General features: G+C 37.1%; 1 protein-coding gene across 1 annotated transcript; it reads right to left on the bottom strand.

Annotated features, from left to right (window-relative positions):
- Window positions 1-2563: 2563 nt before the first annotated feature.
- Window positions 2564-18429, bottom strand: LOC132816215 (polycomb complex protein BMI-1-like). The gene is made up of 20 exons (XM_060825710.1): window positions 18248-18429; window positions 17494-17605; window positions 17340-17403; window positions 16990-17024; window positions 16035-16095; window positions 15870-15926; window positions 15709-15768; window positions 14395-14450; window positions 11518-11527; window positions 10251-10320; window positions 9514-9605; window positions 7963-8104; window positions 7718-7814; window positions 6431-6486; window positions 6277-6327; window positions 5292-5400; window positions 5151-5196; window positions 4833-4931; window positions 3920-4000; window positions 2564-3828 (listed from the first exon to the last, which is right to left on the bottom strand). The coding sequence occupies exons 1-20, from the start codon at window positions 18384-18386 to the stop codon at window positions 3502-3504; spliced, it is 1764 nt and encodes a 587-aa protein (XP_060681693.1). The 5' UTR covers window positions 18387-18429; the 3' UTR covers window positions 2564-3501.
- Between the last annotated feature and the right edge of the window lie 4813 nt (window positions 18430-23242).

The raw sequence follows: 23242 nt of genomic DNA, 5'->3' as shown, positions 1-23242 counted from the left end.
TTAAAACAAACTTTATCTTATCCGGTTAGTATAATTAACGGACAAATTCGACAATATTTCCTACTAATGAATTTATATGAATGTTAAACAATATACTGTTTCATTCATATGATTGCCCCTTATATCATTCATTTTTTATTTATTTTTCTCTTTTCAAACGTAGGTGTCAGAGCAACCAAATCAATTTGATTACCTGTGATTGTGCTATTCGATTGCGAGTTGTTTTAACGCAAACTAAGGGAATGTAAGCAAATCAACTAAGATTATCTTACTCAAAGTCTTTTTTTTTAATCTCCTTGCGGTAACTATAAACTATGTCCGGAAACTAGGAAAATAGAGATGATTCTATTGTTTACTCTTGCTCTGTTTGCAAAATCAACGTTTGGTACATTGGCTTCATGAAGAACTTGAAATAACAATACATAATCTCATTTAAAACAATCCTCCTGTTTACAAGATTAGTTGAAAAAGAAAGTTGTAAAAATGCTTTAGAAACTTTTGACTGATTTTGCTTGAGGGTAACTGTCCTGCTTAGAAAAACAATTGAGGCATTTTAAAAGAAAGCAGAGGGGAAATGTGTAGTGTAGCGCGTTTCGAAAACTAATTATCCCAAATTGTGTTATATTGCAATAGCCTGTTTTAAGGGAAAAGTGAAAAGGGAAAGCATTTTCTCCAACAGAGAGATACATGTATGGAATAATTGACTTAACAGGATATTGGGGAAAAAAAAGAGGGTTTGCTGCAATGCTGACAAGGAGAGGACTTTTCATACTTTATATTTGGGAAAGCCTAGCTCTGAGGAATGTCTTTACGTGGAGATCTGACTCGAAGGTTGCTAGCAGTTTTGTGACGCACACCTGATACCATTGACTATTCTCTAGCCACTGCAGTATGATTTCAACCCGATAGTATTGGATAAAGTAGATTTTACTGGCGAGTCCTTCTATCATTTAATAGTCCATCATGACGTCTTACATTTTAAGGAATTCAGTGCCAACTAATGCCGCGGACTCCTTTCGAAACCCAGTAGTACGACCTTAACAATGGCACGTAATTGTAAAGATTGAAATGATTCATACTAAACCTTCATTGTCACAGCAAATATTATTTGATACTATTAGCACTTATGAAAACCGCTCATTAAACGCAAAGTATTGTCAAACATTTTCCTCGGCATTGTTTTTGGAGATGAACTCGCAACGTACCAAGATTGAATTGGAGAGTTGTGTGGAATTTATAACACAGAAGATTATTTTTGCCACGAAAAAGTACCTGCAGACTCTTAACATACTTTTACAAGTAGTGCTATGTTTAGCAGAAATAGGAAACAAAGTAACTACCAAGAGCTTAAAATCATTGATTTTATAGTTGATCTCAAGGTGACTAAAGTATGGCTTGCATTGTGCCTTTCCAATTTGGAGCACAAAAAATTGAATTGTTTGCTTGCTAGTTTTCAAACAGCGTCAGTAACAGTAGAACAATATTAAAAATGTAGGCAGAAGTACAGTCTTACGTTTTTCTACAAACAAAATATAACCCTCAGGGGAAAAAAAACATCAAATCCCTGTAGAGATGGAGTTTGAACCGGCAACGTTTAAATAACGCTAAAGCAGACCATCAATGTTCACGTGTGGAGACACGGTTGGGAATTTATCCTTGGCAGTCTTATACGTCTGAGGGTATCACGTAAAACAATCTGATTCATGTACCAACTAGCAAACATGAAAACACTAATATTCTTTGGAATCTATCTTCTTCATAGATTTTGCAGTTCCCAACTGGTACCTTATGCCCAAGTAAGCCACGAGGGGTCAACTCTTTTGGCCTTAAATTTGAGCCCAAGATCATGCCTTGAAGTAAATATGGAAATAAATGCTGTTGATCTCATTTACCCCAGCATAAACGTTAAGCATTGAGAGATGTATAGCTTACATCTATTATCACAGGCGCAATAGATTCATTTTTCAAGAAACTTTGTAGGTTATTTGCTGTATGGTATTGGTCTTTCAATATAAAGTGTACCCATCTACAATTCTGATTGAATAACTCCAATTATCTGAAGCTTATTTCTTTTGGCTCTATTGTTAATAATTATATGGTCCAATGTCATCTGTTGAAATTTATAGTTTATGTGCTATAGATAAAACATAGAGAATGATTTGGCTTAACATAGGTCAACCATCCTATTTAAAGTAAAATTTGACAGCTAGCAAGTAACTGAAAACTTCACCTCCTAAAAATTCAAACATTGTGAACTCTGGCTGCCTTTACTGGCACTGACATAGAAATTGATGTTAACTGTTTGACTATGCTGACCAAGATTCAATCCATGACAACAGCAATGGGGAAAAAAACCATTGGCGGAATAACATCAGTTCAATTACAATATTTATAGATTTAAACACACTCATGTTTTCAAATTAGAGAGATTTCTGGTATAAGAATTTTTAAAACATGTATTCAATAGTCCAACTCACTATTAGCAAACAAATGGAAACAATGAACATTTCAAACAAAATATTTAAATATAACATATCACTATTTGGATTTGGTTACAAGGAAATTGTCTCAAAAATAATTATTTGAATTCCCAGAGGTAGTGTATGCCTTATCTAGCCATATTTTCATTTTACTGGATATTGGATTTCTATCCCTACATAACATACCTCTGAAATTTCCTTAATTGCTTGATCTTAGAAATATTAACTTGTCCATGAGATCATTATGTATAGTGACACTGTTGTTCTGCAGTCAATTCAAATACTTAATACCCACTTAGGTCTAAAATGATAAATCATGGAAACAATTTTATTTTAGTTGATGAATTCATCTTTTCTTATACTAATGGTGCAGGAAAACATTTAACAACCATAGATGCTGACATCTACAGTCAAATCAGTTTTCACAGTGAAATGGCTAAAAAGAATACTTTTTCTAATGTTCATTTCTTTGATTCCTTTTCAAGTGGTGTCTTTGTGGACAATTCACTAGCCATTTATATTTCATCTGAACAGTCAGTCAATAACAATGCAATACCAGCAAATTAAAAGTATGTTGATATACAGATATAGTAAACTTCAATTAAAACAGTTATACAAAATATTTTCCAACGTTTACATCTTTACAATAACTGCCTTCCCAGCTTTCCTTCCTTCATTTTTCACTGAATATCAGCTCCAGTGAATCATGAGTCATTAAATCCAACACTGTTGATGCACATCTCCTTAAATCTTTGCAATACACTTTGCAGTGATGTAGATCCATTGCTATTTTGCATTCCCAAAAATTGGAAAACCATCTTGGAGGAGCAAAAGATGTTGTCAAGGCTATTCTGGCTATAGCCACATCTTGTTTCTTGCTTTGAACCAAAATGTACAAGTCACTACAAAATAGTGATGTTAACAATGCTCACAATGCTAAGCATTCTCTATCTATATATTATCACATGGTATGAACAGGTCTTCGAATACATGTGCTGTACCATCAGTTTGGTGAATACTGTCAGCCTGATGATGCTGATGAGCCATTAACAGATGATTTGCGTGGTCTGTTGCTGTTGAATGGGATATGATGGTTAGTATTGGCATTGGAGGAACCATTCATTGTAGTAGATATATGAGGAAAGTGTGGATGTGGAGACTGCCCTGGAGTAGAGGGACTAGGCAGTGATGATGATGTGGATGGTGCAGCAGTTGGGCTATTAGCCTTATCACTCCCAGAGTCACTTTCAACCTCTCCACTGGTGTTATTGAATCGGTCTTGTTGATGACCAATTTTAATTCTTTTGCATGTTGGCTGGACTCGATATTTTAGAGGAAGTGGTCCATTCTGAAATGAAATGCAAGAGCATCTGGTGAGGACTGAAGGTTTGGAGATTAAAAATTTTTAGATCCATAAAGAATTTGTAGATTGGATTTACCCTCCTCCATGCATAAATGTAGGCAATATCCATAAGAGTGTAATAATCTTTCAATGGTTCATCTTCATACATAACATCAATCTAATGTGAAAAGAATAAAAATCATCTTTATTGATAATAGCAGGAGTGATTTTTACAAAACAATACTCACAGAACTACAAGCCTCATTATAGTTGTATACAAGTAATATTGCATTGTAAAAAAGTGAAACAAGCAAAATGAATGCAACTTCACATTTCACTGTGATAGTCAGAGTTTTAAAACCCTTAGGCCATAATGTTCATTTCCACAAAATTAGGTAAACATCAACAGACTCCAAAATCAGGTGAGAAAATTGATAACCATTTTCAGTCATGGATAATTTGTCATGGTGACACAAATAAAACAATTGCAAATAACTCTTACAGTCATTCATTACTCCCTTAGGAATTTTTGTTACTCTGACCTTGAGATTGGTAGAAATTCTATCTCAATACCTAGATCTTTCTCAACACAACCAATATGTTGACTTTGCCATTACCAACCAAATTTTAATATAATGTTCTGTATTGCAAAATTTGGAAACAGTTTAGATGTTAAAGTAGCTTAAATCTATTTTTGTTTTCATAAATGTAACTGTTTAAAACGTGGTAGACAACTACCATATACTCATTCAAATTACGTCCTTATATTGGAATGTATACAAAGGGCCTCCAAATCTCCTTTGTCATATTAAATGATTTCTTAACTGCACATGGGCAAAAGAAAAAAAAAGAACATAGTCAAAATGATTGACCCCCTTCCCCCCACAATCAGTAATTACTGTATCTATAAGAATGTAGAATCCTTCAAAATAAATTCTCATGAATTATCAGAACTCATTTATTAGATAAAAAATTCCAGTGTAACTTTAATAAAGTGCATCTCAATGTACCTGAAATGCTTGAGGGATGTCCATTTTACTCCTAAGAAATTTTCTTAAATGCATCACAGTCATAGCTGCTGGACACCGCAAATATCTCTTGTCATTCATCTGAAGAGAAATAAAATAAAAAAATTGAGATTTCTAGACGTTGCAACTATCAAAAAAGTGGAAACCTGTGTTACTTCACCTATAAGTACCATTTGTCTATAAATATAAATCAATCTTGTATTAAGTATATTTATATGCTTGGTTTATGGTCGTGTTTAACTATTTAAACATGTTTTGCAAAAAAAAATACGTATAGGAATTACAATTGAAAATAGGTACCTCATCTCTTGTTTTCTCTTTTTCTGAAGTTTCTTTTCGTTCAGTCCTGTAATACAAGACAATTGCCTTTTAGTAAGAAAGAAATGCTAAAATCACTAACAATTTGCGATGCAGTATACTTTGAGTGATTGCTATACTTACTTATTTTGTTCATAGAACTCTATTGACAAGCTAATGATTTCATCATCTGTTATAATCCTCTTTTCTTCTTCTGTAACTTCACCCCTGTCTTCATTAGAGCCATTTGCTGCTACACAAATTTAAAAATACGGAAGTATTGATTTTAGAATATTTTCATGTAAAAATATTTCAATGCAACTTTGGAAAATAAAAACAAACAATTGTACTTCTATCATTTCAAGCCTATAAAGATGTTAACAAAGCTGTACAATAAAAATTATTCAAATCAGTGTTTCATTTTCACATTTTATCCTGCTTTCAGCAACAAGAAGCATGGCATTCTGGACTTAAATTTAAAAACAGTTTAAGCCAAAGAGCATAAATGATACAGATATTAACTGAAAGCAATAAATGCTGGTCTAGCCAGTGAATACAATTAAAAAACTGAGAATTATGCAAATCAAAAAGAACCGTGGATGCTGAAAATCAAAAATAAAAGCAAAAATTGCTGGAAAAACTCAGCAGGCCTGGCAGCATCTGTGGCAAGAAATCAGAGTGAACAGATTGGGTCCAGTGATCCTTACTCAGAACCCTCAGATAATTATAACACTATTTGTTTTGAAATCTATAACAGCAGAAAATATTTCTGACATGTGACAATTCAAAAATTAAAAATATAAACTATGAAAACAAACATGGGTTTATGCAGCATGCCCACAACTATACATCCTTCTTAATCAGATAAGGTATTGGGTTTAAAAAAGAAACTGAATTCTACAGTTTAAGCTAAAACCATTTACAAAAATATATACCAAAATTGTAACAATTCAATGACTGCACTATATATAAATATTGAAAGAAATCTTTAAAAAGGTGTCACTTTGCTGTTGTGTGGAATTAAAAGAAATGCAATACTGACTAAAACTTGGCCCTTTTTAAAAAAAATCCGTTATTACATTTATTGGCATAGATGAAAAATCAATTAATTTTATTATTGCATACTTACCATCAGCAGAAGGATGAGCAGCATAGAAGTCCCTTCTACGTTTCATTTCATCTATGAAAGATAAAGAGTGATTAATTGTCTGACTGACAGACAGAAAGAGGAATTAAATTCAAATTTAAAATTTGTTTTATATCTTTAAAAAAACTACACTTACCTTTGAAGAGGCCAGGAACTAATTTATACACAATATCTTGTAACGTCTTATCTGACCTTAAGAAAGGATTAAACATGAATCACACTTGATAACACTACAGAAAAGTTTGATTCTACATAGCATTCATCAATGGGACTTTAATCTGCAGTTATAACAGGATCATTTGTGTAAATATCAAATAACTGTTCACTTTATTTTAATGCAGTATTCCAAAATGCAAACTACTTCCCTTTTTTGTTTTAAAATGTATGCTACCATTTATTAGTTTGCAGACACATACGGAGTTATGTAGTCTGTAGAAACGGTACAACTTGTAATTTTGTCAAAAATGTTCACTTGGCAGGAATTTGTAATAATTAAATTGAGGTGGAAAAATTATATATCTACAACATTTCAGAAAGATATTAAACTTTGTATCCTATTTAATAGCTGATGTAAAAATGTTTTGAATATAACAAATATTTTAGTACTGCTTTGCAATTTTTTTCTAACTGTCAACATAAATTTTCTTTGAGTAATAAAACTAAAAATTTGGTAAATCAAGTTTGCAGTGTTTTTGTTTAAACTTTGTAAGGACAAGGGGAATGGTGCTTACATTGGACAGTAATTGATTATTTTCATAATGTTTCAATTTAGTGAAGCTGGTTGATTGATTGTTTAATCTGTAAACCTGCATTAAACTCAGTTAAAATAATAGTCAGTTAACATTCAAATATCAGATAAAAACTGAAAGAGGCTTTCACGTCCAATTTCAGTCAGTTCAGCATTTATTGAATCGTTTTGATAGCTTTGAGTATAAAGTATTTCCAGACAAGCACAAACATCAGGCATTACCTGATCTCAATTCTTTGAGCTACTGCCAAAGATTTCCAAATAATGATCTTCGTATTTCTTTCAAAAACAGAACTATATCTTTCATTCAAATCTAGTCAACTACTTTCAACTGTGATGTTTGATAACTATAAAATTATAATTTTCTTAAAGGGCAGTTTACAAAATACAGGCAAGGCTATTGGATGACCACGTGATACATGGTCCTAAAGCACCATCGATTAACTGAGAGAACCACTATGCGACAGACCATGTTTTTAGAAATATATGACATGAAAAAAGTGTCATTAAACAGTTTACAAAAATAACGATCATAACGACATGTTTACACCCGTATTTACTTTGAGAAATTGCATTTGTCAAACACAAATCACCTCCATACGGTAGTTCAGTTACACCTCTTATAGACGCACGCCTACTGGCTTTATTAAAATTGTGATCTCTCTAAGTACATACCTAATGTTAAGAAGGGGCCTAGTTTTGTGAACTTGCACGTCGCAAATGGGACAGTACTTGCTGGTTTCCAAGTAACGGACGATGCAGGTCTTGCAAACTGTAAATAAACGCAGGAATCACGTGCGTTATGCATAAACCAGTGATAATGGTTGATCTAATGACATGGTTTGCCGACATACCTTAGTTTGGTTTCGAGAATCTAACATGAACGAGCGGCCTGCTGAACGCCAATATACTGTACTCACATGAATGTAGGCACTCAATGATGGTTGTTGCATCTATGAAGTATCCTCCACACAACACACACATCAAATGAGGGTTCAGTTCAGTTATTTTGATACGTGTTGTTCGGTGCATTTTCTGACTAAAATGGCCGCGTCCTGAAAGCTGAATAGAAATATAAAGGAATAGCGTTTTTTATCCCTGTTATGGAATTCCATTATTTAATGCATTCATTGGTTGGTTTGTTGTACTTGCCCCATGATACAACCATGAAGCTAAATAACTTAGTATCCATATTGGCAGATACAAAATTAGTACATTTTATAAAGGCAGAGATCAACAAAGCAGTATTTGTGAAACAACTTTGAAATAAGAATATTCGCAAAGCATCAGTTAATGACTGGCATTTCTTGCCCCTCTGCCGGCTCAGTCTGAATTGGCAAAACAAGAAAGCGAAACTGTTTAGTGAAACAATTGATACCTGTAAAGCTAAGAATCGTTTTCACTGAAATACTGACAAGCTTAGGTGCGGTAGCTGCATATGAAGAGTTGTAAAATTAGAATTGCAAGTGCCGAATCAGACCCAATTAATGCAGAGTGGCTAACATATTAAAGTGCACACAATCATCTTCGTAATCAGACAGACTTTAAAGATATCCTGTACAGACTACCTTCCTCGCAAACCTCCACGGTGATGATAAAAACAACTCACGGACTACGAGCATGCAGGTCAATGACAATGAATTTTGACTAGCACTCCTGATCGTTTGGTTGGCTTTGTTTCCTTTACATTTAAGCGTAACAAAACCGCCTTTTCTAGACTTCACTCCTAGACGCTGAGCGGGCGAACCAAAAACACATTTCTTTCCGCGAAACCAACATGCCTTTGGGCTCATATTGGTGCCGTTTCAAGACACCTCGAGATCGATGAAAATTCGTCACAAGACAAAGCGACTCTTTATTAAGCAGAACATCGTGATGTCGCAAGGATCATCGCATCTGGATTTGCAATCACACGTTTCATGTTTGACATTAAACCGACGATATTTTCGCCCCGCGTAAAGCGAAACAGGAAGAATTGTGTTCTACAAAGCCATTTCCGGCAATTACATGTTCGTTGGAAATATTTTAATGAACATCGGGGTGCTAGAGTGGTAATGTGATGCAGATACCGAAGCTGACCCGTTACAAAATGTAATAAAATAACATTCGCGTCCTACAAAGAGGAGCTTTCTAAATAAGCAAAAAAAGGCAAATTGACGTCTGCTGGTGCCCATACCCGGCAATTCTTACAGTTACTATAGCAACTTGGGTTACACTTGGCATTTCGCCAAAGGACCGAAAATAGAACGAGCTTCTGCGGGGGACCCACGGCGGTCATGTGAAAATATCGCCAATTTAAACCGTTGGAGATGCAATCACGATCCGACACTGAGCTGAACAATCTAAACATGCAAATCTCACCGCCATTTCAAATGAGCCCTAACACAGCGCACATCATCGCTTTTTTTGGCTCTCCTTGAGATAGACTCCACGTCGACACTAGCTTTTAGTAGTGGCTTTTGTGATCACACGATTTCCTTCTGCAGTCGCCTGTTCTCCTTTCCCAGGGCGACTAATGGGTCGCGGCGGTTCCACCAGAGAGGTTCACTTTGATAGTGCACGCCTATTGATTAATAATTAATTAACAAGTGATCAGGAAGCGGGAATCCATAAAAGGTGCAATGTTCGATTCAACTTGTTACGGGTTGGTGCCCACTTAAAGTGTTTTTTTAAAAAGGAAACCGTCGGATTTTCGTAAGAAAAACAGCAAGAAAACTGACAACATGCAAATAACTAAGTGACGCACATAATTCAGAAGACGCACAAAAACACCAGGCCAGACAGGGGGTGGGGGGGGAAATCTGCCCCACTTCGAACACCTACAATCGTACTCACACCGTTAAAACACATACATTCAATCACCGCTTATGTATATTAGCTTCATGAAAGCAATTTTTACCCACAGCGCCGACGCGCGACGTTTTGCAGTAATCATACTACTCAGTGTCATAAACAATCAACAATTCTATAGTTTTCATATTTCAAAAGGCTTTGAGACACAAGCGGACCATGTGCACATTTCCATGAAGTTTCAGTCATTTCGTCCCTCAGGCAGTCTAACAAACAAAACTGGACAGTAATCCTTCGTTTCTTCATTCCACACTGGCCGGTTTACATTAATGTCCTTCCCCCCCCGCCCCCAACCAAAAAAAAGCATGCCCAGAAACTCTGAAAAGTTCTCCCGTTTTCCAGTTTAGTTAAAAGTTACCGGGATTGCGGCACTCAAGCATGGCCGTGCTTGCTTTTAGACGGCTCTCGCTGTCGAGCACCGGGGACCCCTTCCGCGAACAAGCAGAAATAAAAGGAAAATTGAAAAAAAAACAAGCCACGTGTTCTTAAAAAAAAACGCTCAACCCTCCCCGACAGACTAGTAATCGGCCCTTCCGATCAGTGAACAGAACCGGCGTGGATTTAACTGCTGAATAAATGAAGTACTCCTTCAGCAAAAACCTTCCTCACAGACAGGCAGCCCAAGCCTGTTATAGACCCCCATGTAAACACACGTGTTTCACTTCACATACCCGTGGGCTTCCGTTTATGCTGGGTAATTCATTTCAGCTGCTCAACTTTATGTCTTCCTGATTATGCTTTAAACCCGATGGTCTATATTATCAGGTTAAACAGTTAGCTTTCGGATCATCCTCACACCACCCAAGTGTAACAAAGACATCCATTTAAAAGCTGCACTAGGTACAGCACAACAATGTGGACTATCTGACAGATGCGTTTTCAAGATACTACATTAGGAGAGCCCATATCTCACAATACAGTTTTGTAGCATATCCAACAGTAATGCTGAGAAATGGTAGATTCCAATTTTTCAACTGCGTGCCTTATCATGTATATTTCAAAGAAATCCCAACGTCAGCTTTGATCACAGCATCACCACCAATATCTACTCAAACTCAAACAAATATTTCTGGAAGATCTATTAAAGCAGAACATCATATAATCTTATCTGTTAAAATTGGCTTTGGATGTGGCTGAAATCAAGGGCAGGAGTAAAAGGAGTGTTGGAAGTCAGACGGCTTCATTTTCTTTCAATAACCGTTCTGATTTGAGCAATCATTGATGTTGGAAGACCAACAAAATAATGTGACCGCATGTAACTTTCAGCTACAAACAGCCTCAGTTATTTCACTTAAGTTCATCACAGCAGAGACCATTCCGTGAGATTTAAAGTCCAAGTGGCAGGAGGAACACACTCAGAAATATGCACTCAGTGTCTCTTCTCAAGGAATTTCGGTTGTTCTGCTCGGTCGCTGTTTGTTTGGATGAAGCCAAAAGGTTTTGAGACCAAGGCCATCTTAGCTCCTTACTCTACATGCACTCGGCATTTCACAATCAAAACAGAATCCGATTGTATGGCACCTCCTCACTCCCACTCCCCATCACAGCTATCATCACCACCCACAAACAATAAGACAACACAGATCTAGGACACCAACCGACCTTAACACCTTTTCTGATTTTACCATAATAAAGCTAAACAAGCAAAAAAAGGGCTAAAACGCTTGCTCACTTACATTGCTGCTCGCAAACCTCGTGCTCTGCCTAGAAATCATTGCTGCCAATCTGATACAGTCCTACTTCACCAACTACAGAAAACCTTCACAAAGATGCATGATTTTAAAAGTCTCAACATCTTGTTAGTCGGTCAGGACAAAGCTTTTCGTGTATCATGTTTGTTTATTTACTTCTGACACTACAAGCACTGTACAAGGATCCGAGGGACACCATCACCAACCGCCATGTTTACCGTGAAAACCCAAAGAAGTTCTCCTAAGAAGTTAAGTTCAGAAAACACACCACGTTCGCCTTTTCAATCAAACAGTCACATTAGCACATTCCTCACCCTGTCTGGATCCTAACTCTATAAAATCCTTGCACTAGGTCCCCCGTTTGATGTTAAAATATGCATTTGTATTTGGACTAGCTAACAACACTTCGGTGATAGAGCTGCACAATCCCACCACGGTCACATTTCAAATACATCTAAATTCACATTCGCGATCGTCCGAGCCTCCGGACTTGCAGTGATCGAAAGTATAAATATTATTCCCTCCACACAAACGAGCAGAAAGGTCGCAGCCTCAAACGCTGCGGAGAATCGAACAAAAATGTTGCGAGTGAAGTGCGTAACGAAACTGAGTGGAAATAAAGAGGGCGACGCGCCGCTGTCAGCCTTCAGAGCGAGAGGAGAGAGAAAGACAGAAGAGAGTGGGGAGGGAGGGGGAGAGAGAGAGAGAGAAGCAGCACCGGGTGCATTTCAAACAGTGAAATCGGCCTGCAGTGGCGGCCGGAATGTACCTGGGAGAAACTCTCAGGTCACTGCAGCCTCGGAGAGACCATGCCCGGGCCACAGCGACTCCCGGCTACAGCCTGCACCCCGCGGAACACAATGAAAGTTGTAGATCGGGGGAAAAAAAAATGAATCGCAGCCAAGCGGCCATCTTGCAAGAACTGCAGACGCTGTCAATTGCAATCGCAGAGGCTGGAGCTTCGAGAGAGAGAGAGAGAGACACATACACACACACAGAAAATAACATTCGTTCAACGCTGGCCCTTGCACCCTCCCTCTCTCCGAGCCTGGGAACACCCGATCTGCGCCCGTTGCAATATTTGCTCAGGCGATCCTACCTGGCTGAAAGGCGGCTGCGCTCTGTTCCCGGTTGGAGAAGTTGAAACCTACCCTCCTCCTCCTCCTCCTCCTACCACCACACATCCACGAACCCACCCAGCCCCCTCCTCCTCCGGCCGCCACCCGCCCCCCCCTCCTCAAAGCCCAGTGATGGGTGCCGTGAAACTGACACCGTCCCCAAAATGGCTCGAGTCCGCCCGCCCCGCTCCGTCACGTGGTCTCATTCCTTAAGGGTGGCCTGGGAATTCGAGTCGGTGTAATCAGAGCCGACCCCCCACCACCAGCTCGCTCTCTCGCCCCCCCTCCCTCCCACCACACCACCCTACACACACACATACGTTCCAACCCAGACACCCTCTACTCTGCTCCGTGCATCAGCTTCCCCTCCAATATCAAACGCTTTTTGCAAAAAAAACCCTACATGTCGCCGGGTAAAATAAAAGTCTCGTGGTTTCGATACAAACTGAGGTTATTGCATAATAAAATATGACGCCGAACTTTATTTCAGAGCCGTCTTTCACACTGAAGTGCGCATCTCAGCCCAGAACGATCAATTGGAAGCTTCTTTCCCTATTGATCCGTAAAGCTGGTCATTTAGAACAAACTGTCAATGAGGCATCATCGGGCGGTTACATTTCTGTGCGACGATGCACTTTCCAAACAAACGTTCAATATGTAGCGGCTGAGGAAGCGACTCTATTTTGATCCCAATTTTTCATGGGAAATATTTTGTTGAATGGTTTCACTGCAGCGTTACGGTTCTTTCCGGTCGAGAGATAAACTCCGGTCACCGGAACGTGGTCGAGTGCCCGCGACTAGCTCCCTTCACACATCCCGTCTCCCAGCTGTTAAACTGTACAGTGTTTCTTAAATTTGGCAGAGGCAAAGATGTTTCAAATCGGGGGAAGGAAAAAGGTATCCGAAGTTAGACTCAGCAGCTTTGGCTGTCTACAATTGAACGGGCTTACAAATAATTGCAATAGACTTATTAAAAGTTTATGTATTCACGAGGGGATGACTTTGGGGGGTTATGGTTCCTTAGCGCAGTTTATAAACTGCCTTTGTACTTACTAGAACTTGGAAAAAGTCAATGATAAGTATTGTAATTAAATTCCAGTTACCAGTAATTGAAGTCGTTTGGCAGTTACTGTCGTCTAAGAGGTGAAAAACATTACACTAAAAAATTGGATCGACTTCCTGGCTTTCTAGATTCAGAAGTAGAAAAAGATATTTATTCAACATCAGGGCTATTAGAGATTTCAGTATTTTATTTCGACAAGTCGGGATAAATTCAAGCAGTAAATATTCGAAAAGCGACTTGCAAGTGCAGTTCAAATATTGATACCACATGTTGTACGTATCTAGGAAATTTCAAATAAATTACTTCACCCCATACAATTGCAAAGAAAAATACCGCAGGCTGTAGGTAGCATATTTTTATTATGGAAAAATATCCCGTATATACAGAGTCAAACGCAACAAATATACAAGGCTGATGCTTCAAGAACTTTCCACCTGTACATATATTCGACTCAAACACAGGGCGGGATTTCATACATTCGCCAAATGCACCGTTTGAACTAGAAATAATGGACGCGCTGTTGTCCGCATCTTTTACATAACGTGTAGAAGCACGCAGGTTTTGGCGGATTCCTTTTATACCACCCACAGGCTCGAGTTCAATCGCGCTCCCCACAGCTTCATCAATTACATCTGACTCGCCTTTTCCATGCTTTTAGCCGCGTCCTTCAACTTTCCCAAAAGATCCTACAATCGGAAAGCTGATTTTTAAAATACATCAATTCACAAACAAGTGACAAATTTATTCCACTGACACGGAAAAAGGAATTGTTTTATCAAAAAATTCAAATGAAAAAAAGTGTCTTTCTCCGACCACCCCAAGCAGTTGTACAGTAAGAATTGCATAGCGCGTAACTTTATACAGTTGTTTGCATAAAATTAGTCAATAAATACCATCCGCTCCCACCGTCAAAAACAAATCCATTTATTGTCAAGTCGTTTGTTCAGATACTTGAAAATTCAAGTCTACAGGAATTTAGTTATTAAAGATCATTTTGATAAAAAATATAAACTGTGGTTCAAAATTTTAATGAAGAAACTCAAAAGCTTGAAAGAACTAAAAAAAAATGGTAGTTGCAGTTATGAATTTCCAACTTTTTTGTAGCACATAAGGAAAACGTTAAGTTAAAACCTTTCTAATGAGTTGAATTACTCCAGCAGAATCTTACTCATTCGCAAAATTTGTGATGTTTGGTGAACTAAAGGGAGATGGCTTTAAATATGCCTCCGCAATCTTGAGCAGTGATTGGTAAATTACGTGAATTAATGAACATTACCAAAACAAAAGCATTAGTAATAGTAATTATGATCAATTTCAATCGATTTATCTTTAAAAACACGTAAAAATAAATCAGAGGCTTCACCTTCGCTGATAATACAAGCCAGAACAGAGTTATTACACAGGAGGCTTTTTGCCTTACGGTTACAATTCAAACAGTTGTATTTTCTTTTAGAAATTATCCAATTTAAAAACTTAACACTAAAAAAAACACCCCTCATTTTGTAAACGCATTGACGGGTTAATCTCCACATGGAAACATTTACAAAGAAAACCAGAAACACGCGTTTTCTGTTAATCGATCATTCGTCAAGTTTCTGTAAAAATCGTTACACGGGAAGGATTAAAGAACAAATTTTCAAATCTACAGGAACTTAATGACTAAGAACAGTTTGGTTCAAAATTTTAATCACAGTTTGTATTTTTATGAACAAGAAAATCAAAAATTAAATCATTGGCCAAAGTAATTTCAAAAAACTTGCTTTTTTTAAAAAATAAAGCAACGTACACTTTTTTTGGGAAATAAAAGACAGAGCCTCATCCAACTAATCATATGCAGAGTCTAACGTCTTACAATTGGGCCCAAAATTAAAAATAACTTGGGTTCCGAAATCTTGCAGGGAAAGCACCAACAGTTTGTAACATGAGAAAACGTCGCTGGAGTACCTGCAACTGCTCCATGGTACAGTGAAAAGTAACGTCGTGAGGTTTCCTGGAATGCCCGTTCTGTAAAGAGGTCAAAAGGAATATTAGTGAATATTAAGACGTGCTAAAACTGCATTTCAAAGTTAAAAAATACGTACAACCGGCTTCTTTTAAGACCTTACCTCAACATTTAAGGTTAATAAGTATGCCGGTTGATTGACTTTGTGAAGATGGTTATTCTAGAATAAAACAAAAAGGTGTGAAAATGAATTGAGCCAGATGTATTAGTACCAAAGTATTTGGAAGAAAGTTTGTCTGGCTATTTCGAGATGAAAAACACATTTTACCCGAATGTGATACTCCAGGCGCCAAGAGGCATCAGTGATATGAGAAGGAAATCTTCCTATGCTGCAAGATTAAATTTTTTTTAAAAATTAAAACTTGCAGAAGTTAATAATGCCAGATTTTCCCGCTAATTTCTATTACTGCATTTTCGTTAGTTAGATCCCACCTTCTCCAAATCAGTAGTTTAGCAGATTTGGACTTCAACAATCGAAAATCTCATTTTAAATGAAGGCTGGGAATCTTTGCACTATACACACACAAAGCAAGCGAGTTTTTTAAAAAATTCCAAACCCAAATGTAAAAAAGGATTTCGACTAGGGCTTGACACCGAATTCGCTATGTCTTCATCAGTTCGTAAGCACAAGCCTTAAAAAAAAGCCCACTATTCCAGTAAATTCATTATGTATCATTGCAAAATGTTGGCCAATATGTGAACACACAGTCAGATTAACTGGCAGATGCAAGTGTTGACCTAACATTATTGGACAATTTTACTCTGCCTCTCCTTTCCCTTCATGTTTGTTCTTTACATGTCACAAAGGTGCATGGGAAAAAAAACATGAGTTCGTCCCTCGAGATCATGATTGAAAACAGCGAACATAAATCACCCTATGGATCCGCTGATATGGATTGGAATGCGTTCAAATAAAAATATATAATTTATGATTCAAAAGCAAAAATACACAGATACACGAACTACATTTGTCAACTTTAGTGCTGGACAAATGATGTTTTGGTTCGACAGACAGTAAGTACTTTGGTGTTTCAATTATGCTATACACTTTCGCTAGATCCCTACTGCGGATTGAAGATAGATAATTAAGTGACTTTATGACCAATCATAACTTAAACTGTTTGATTGAAATGTACTTCCATTTATACATGCAGCACACAAGGTGCAACTCCACTTCCCCAAAAGGAATTACAGAGCACCAAACTACATATATAATTACTCACCCTCCTAGTAAGATTTCTACTTTATCTTTGTTCTTCTAAATAATAAAAAAGGAATTAGTTTAGTCAAATTCTCAAAAGCTATTCAATAACGTTAGTGAGTTAATTCATTTCAGTAAATGTATAAAAGCGTAAGCGATTATTTCTGTATTTTACCTGTACAAACGTGTTCTGACAAACTGAGAAGGAATTACAAGATCACAACCCTATAATGCTTTAAAATTCTCGATCGCCAACCGCACACTAGAAAACCAGTGGGTTCATTTTAAATGAAACAAAAGACGATTTTTTTTGCGGCAAGCTACTGAACTGCAGTATTCCCAATAATTGTACAGTAGTGAGGGACACCAAACCTGGTATGCTGTGCAAAATATGTCTATCCTTTCTGCTCCAAATCTACAGTCTTCAAGTACCGAGCTGGAATTGAAGAATATCAGTTACAAAATACCGCCACACCCAAAAACAATATTAAATTGACACAATATTCATAAGTCTTGGACATGTAACCTTATAGTCGGCTTGTCGGCGTTTTGTTTTCCTGCCTCCAATACACACGTTGCGATGGCTACATGGCATTGTTTCAGCAAAGTCAAGTCCAAATTTCCCAGCTCTACATGGTCTGTGTAACAATGGTAGATTATGATTTTCAATACTATTTCCACATAAAACAAAGCTTTTCACCAGTAAGAGGCTTGACTGGCGCATGACATTTAATAAGTGATACAATTATTTTGTCTGCTACCTTACAAAAACGCAAAAAAGCCGTTAGCTCATGAAAATTAAACCCAACATTTTATTGTTCAGACAAGAGTATTTTGATACATTCTGTCTTTAATTATCATGACCATACTACATGCTTACTTAGAAGAAGCAGGGTTTTTTCTACTTTAAAGTCACACTTGAATAAACTGGGCTTTTAAACATTTGTTAACAATCCAGATAAAACAAGAATGCACTCCAAATCAGCAACCCTGATACATTAGGCCCCAGGATATTGGTCTACAACAATGCACTACATGCAGGCTCAGTATGCATTTCGCGCCGTCAACTCGACAGCTCAAGAACAAGGAATCGGTCAATAGAAACCCATTTGGCAAATATCAGACATACTGCTTCAAATGTTATTTATAACAGGATCCGGGATCATTGCAACGCAGAGCAGTTTGCAAAGGAACAACCCGACCGTGTCCTTCCTGCATTAAAATCTGTATAAGAGAACCAGTAACCACTCTCCACAAATAGCTCGAAAATACATGCTCACCAAATACTGCTCCGTCTGTTTGTGGGTTTATGAGGCTCTCAAAAGCTGCTTCTACCAAAATGCGGAATGTTTTGTTGGAGAAGTGGCTGGGATCGGCCAGCAATTGCAACCCTTTTAGGACGTACTCTGGCAGCTCCATTGTGCTGCACTGACCTTCGACACAGAACCACGTGATAGAGCTCAGCTGATCCACGCGGATGTGACAGTGTTAGCAATGAACTGAAGCAGCAGAATTTCACCATGCTTTGCTCCAGCAAGTATAAAAACCTGTTCTACGAAATTACTTTCACTTAATAGCTATTCCTACAGAAATAAATAACTATCAATCGCGTGTAGAGTACAGAGGCAGAATAGTTTATACAATCACGTGAAAACATTCTTGCAAGCTATTTCCACAAAGCGTTCTACAAATTAAAAGCTGTGTCCTCGTCCAGAACGTTTAAACCAGTGTTTTAAAGTGTGAAGATACAACACGAAGGTAAAATGCAAATTTTATTATTAATTGAAATAGCAAAATATTCTCTTCAAAGGGTATTGTGTTTCCTACTCCGTGGAAAAGATCAATTTGGTGCAACCAGTGTAACTTCTGTACTAAGTAGTATGTAATGGCAAATGTAATCGTGCATTTCACTGCAGCAGCTGGGGAGAGTACGCTGCAACAAATGACTATGTCCGGTTAAGTAATTATCATAGTGAAACGATATGTTCAAGTAATAGGATCTTTATCGTTTGTTTCCCCTTAACAAAATTAACCATTTACTGGACGCTTTGATAAAATTAATTAGGTACTTATAGCAATATATATAAAACGTCTGAGTATTCGTCATTCAGATATTTGAATGTCCCTTCTGAGTATCAGTTCTAATAGAGAGTTTGGGTAATAGACCAATCGTTTAGTTGTCCTGTACATTTTCCCCCTACATGAACAGAATATTCTAACCCTATGGAACGCCTACTGAGTCGATATTTAATCAGTGGTGTTCATCAGCTGCAATGTAACTGCAGCCAGAGCATGATAATCATTGTTGTAAAATATATTTGATGACAGTCGTGATGATCTTAAGGTTGAACTATCTGGGAACATTTAGACAAGCTCAATGTGGGTGCAGTATCATCCAAGAAATGGTATCCCTGTACAAAGGATGAGTTTCCTGACTAGAGGGAGAAAAAAATGCAAGTGATTGTTGCACTTAATTATGTTCAAACTGTACTCTAAAAGTAAATTAATTGAAACCAGTTCTCCAGTTTTGTATTGTATCTCTAAAGAGAAAGTTGAGGTCTTCTATGTCAGTTCAACCAGAAAACAAGTGAGATATTTATTCACTTTTGCAGTGTTTCTTGTACTTCATGACAGTTAAAAGTCTGTTTTAGCAGGTGTCTAAACTGTCATTTGTCTGCAACAGGATTCTATTAATTCCAACTGGAAGTAATTTATTTACAATGTTGGTATGCTCCTAGTGTATTATTTTAATCTCCCACACTTATGGCCCACCTGTGACATACTTACATTAATATAATAGAATGAACAGGTCTGCTCTTATGTTCCATAATTATGTACAGTCAGAGTGAATTGGAATTTTCTATATGGTGTTTTAAAGCATGTAAAAGGGTAGAGCTGCACTTCCATCCCACTGAACAATTTTGTTTTTATTTGTTCACTCATGGACCTGGTTGTCACTGGCTGGGCCAGCGTTTATTATGAATTCTTAGTTGACCATGAGAAATAGGTGGTGAGATGCCGCCTTGAACCACTGAAGTCAATATGTTTATGTAGACCCACAAAGGCATTATGGAGGAAATTCCAATTTGAACCAGTGACAGTGAATGATTAGAGTTATATTTCCAAATCAAGATGGTGAGGGCCTTGGAAGAGAACATGCAAGTAGTTCTGTTTCTGTGCATCTCCTGCCCTTGTCCTTCCAGATGGAAGTAGTCATGTGCTCAGAAGTTGCTGCCTAAGGAGCTTTGGAAAAATTCTGCATGGCTATCTCTCTAAATTGTAATGTTTGTGAATCTGGTGCCAGTCAAGCAGGCTGCTCACTATGTTTAAATTCTCCTGAAATGAAAGGAAATGATCTTTCAGACTCATCACGCTGTCCAGATCTCTCTAAATAACTTTGATTGTAATTGGTTCAAAACTGGTGGTCAGTTTTAAAATAAGAACTTTTAAACTTGAGACCAATTATGTGGAAAAATGTATAATCCAATTCAGCAGTTTCAAGTGTGTTGATTTTAATAGTGTGTTAGATTAGTTTGCAATTTTTTCCTTTTTTTTGTTTTAATTTTGTTTTCAGTTTTTATCTGCTATTTATCTTTTGTAAGCATATGGACATTTTGATCTGGTTCAGTCTGGTGGGATGAAAATTTTTCTTTGTTAGCTAAAAGTAAACAAACCATGTGGTACAGCTGTGGCAAAACTTGACGTCAAATTGGTAATGCAAGTCTGACAGTCCTTGAGGAGAGGTGGTGTGGGAGAATGAGTTACCTTGCTGGAGGGGATTGCTTGTTGAGATTTAAGGTGGCACTTTATTAAAATAAAGTACTCCATTCCTAATTAACATCAAATTAAGCAATGCAATGTTAGTTACACTAAAATGATAACATGGAAAATGACACATTTAACAAGCATCCTTTTTAATCTTGATAAGATTAAAACACCTTTCCATTCTGTGTATATTCATGCAGTTTCACTTAACAACATTTGGTGAATTTTTTATTTCCAAAGAAAACTGGTGGTAATTTTCAGCTCTTTTCTATTATTAAAAAGCTGTGGTTTAAAATTTAAAAGTTTAACTTTGCATTAACTTCAAATATGCAGGGTTGGCATTGCAGGATCAGATTTTCAGTGCAAAAGATTGCGTATGGATATCCAAAATATAGTATATTTAAGACTTATGCTTTCGTTTTCTGCTTTCCTTAACTTGAAAATATTATATTTGATAAAACAGAAGATTTGTTTTCTTAAAAACTGACATACCAATTCTGATAAACTCAATTCAGTCACTCGATTGCTGTTAACATAGATTCCTCTACAAAACTTTGGAAAAATTATTTACAAAAGATATGAACTATCCCTGCAGTACCTACACCAGATTTTTCTTTTTGCATTGCGTTTTAATAGTTGCTTTATATGTAGTGACTATTTTGTATTGAATGGTTATCCAGAAGCAGACAACTCCTTAGCATTTAACTTTATTTGGGAATGTTAAACATTAACTAAATGCTATCACAGAGCAAGTAATGACAAGAATCAGCACACCAAAGGTAAGCATTGTCAAGAGTGGTTTAGGTCATGTAATGATTTTGATTCTTTTTCCACCCACCCTCTGTGGAAGTATCCAAATGTCAGATAGTTAAACACTTTTGTGGATATTGAAAACTTGGCACATTGAACTGGACATAAGCAGATCAGTTAAAATGTGAGGAGGGGCTACATTGATAACATTATGTACTTTTCTATACATTTAGAAGATCCATGAAGTGTAGCACTAGGTGATATCTCAATATCCCTGAGCTGGGGAGAGAGAAAAAATCACCCAGACCCAGATTTTGACTGTTTAGCAGGAGTACAAAGTGCAATTCTGGAGATGCTGGGGGAGAATAGAGGTTGAATGAAGATCTGCAAACATCATTCATTAGTTTAGTATCATTGAACACAGGTTAGTCAAACAGGATTTTCTTTTTACAAATTTAACAGATCTGTGAAGATGAATGCCAATAGCATGTCTGATAATAATGAATCAGTAGATATATTTTTTGGATTTCCAAAAGACCTTCAATAAGGTGGTATGTAAAATTTTGCTACACAAGAGCGCTCATCATGTTGCGGGTAATTTTATTAACAAGAATAAAAGATCAGTTGGCTAACAGGAAGTGGAGTTGGGATAAGTTAGTCATTTTTAGGTTAGCAGACTGCTGTTAGGAGAATGCTACAGTGGTCAGGGCTGGGGCCTCATTGTTCAGAATCCAACACCAAGCTGGATAGAAAAGTGCATTGTAAAAAAATCACAGAATCTGCAAAGCTGAAGAGTATGGTAAACAGTTTGACACCGACAATGTAATGTTGGAAAAATGTGAGCACATCAACTTTGACATGAAGAAAAGTAGTATGTTATTTAAATAGAGAGAGACTGCAGAATGCTGCATTGGAGAGGAATTTGGGTGGCCTAGTACATTATTCACAAAAAGGTCATGTGCACACACAGCAAGTAATTGGTAAGGTAAATGCCAAAAATTATTGTGAGGGGAATGGAATATAAAAGCAAGGAAGTGTTCTTTCTTCTGTATAAGTGAATTGCATCTGGAGTTCTGTGTACAGCTCTGACACCAAATTTAAGGAAGAATATAATTACATTTGAAACTAATTCTAGAAAAAGTTGATTTGGCTGAGTCATGGGATGAAGGAGTTGCGTTACGTGGAAAGGTTAAGCAGGTTAGGCCCATAGGCATTGCAGTTTCAAAGAAATGAGAAGCAATTTTATTGAAATATAAGATTCTGAAGGGATTTAGTAGGGCAGATGCTGCAATTAGGGGCAGTTTAAAAAACAAGGGGCTTTTCATTTAAGGTGGAAATGAGGTTTTTTTTTCTCTTGAGCATTGCTCAATTTTTGGAATTCTCCTCCAGAAAAGTGTAGGATGGATTAGTGAGTATAATTTTTTGTGCCTGTTTCAAATGTTTAGAAAGGAGGTTGGAAGGCATGAAGTTAGTTTCCTGACAGCAGGTTAAAATTTTGCTATTCAGCTCTTTCAGGCAGATTAGCTTTCATGGTTAGGATTCTCTTTTATACTCATTAGGATTTTGTGAATATTAATGAACATACCAGCTCTCTGGAATTGGGCTCATGGACGCAATGTTGTTGCCAAAAATGATAGCCAGGTTTGTGAACACATGGCTATGTGCTTAGTATATGGGGTTTGTATCTGGTAGTGTGGATGGCTTCCTCCAAGGTCATGTGAGCACAAAGTTCTTCGATTTCTGCGTTCCTTTGAAACCAA

Source organism: Hemiscyllium ocellatum, chromosome 5 (assembly GCF_020745735.1).
Source record: "Hemiscyllium ocellatum isolate sHemOce1 chromosome 5, sHemOce1.pat.X.cur, whole genome shotgun sequence".
NCBI lineage: Eukaryota > Metazoa > Chordata > Chondrichthyes > Orectolobiformes > Hemiscylliidae > Hemiscyllium > Hemiscyllium ocellatum.
Note: the sequence above shows the minus strand (reverse complement) of the source record. Positions and strands in the feature narration are given on the sequence as shown.

Bases quoted from the DNA above. Each gene is read 5' to 3' on its own strand.
- LOC132816215 (XM_060825710.1), bottom strand. From the start codon at position 18,386: ATGGAGCTGCCAGAGTACGTCCTAAAAGGGTTGCAATTGCTGGCCGAT. The intron at 8,105-9,513 runs GTGTGATCACAA...ATTTCTATTCAG, and splicing joins GGCGACTGCAGAAGGAAATC to CTTTCAGGACGCGGCCATTT. The intron at 4,001-4,832 runs GTACATTGAGAT...TTTTCACATTAG, and splicing joins ACATCCCTCAAGCATTTCAG to ATTGATGTTATGTATGAAGA.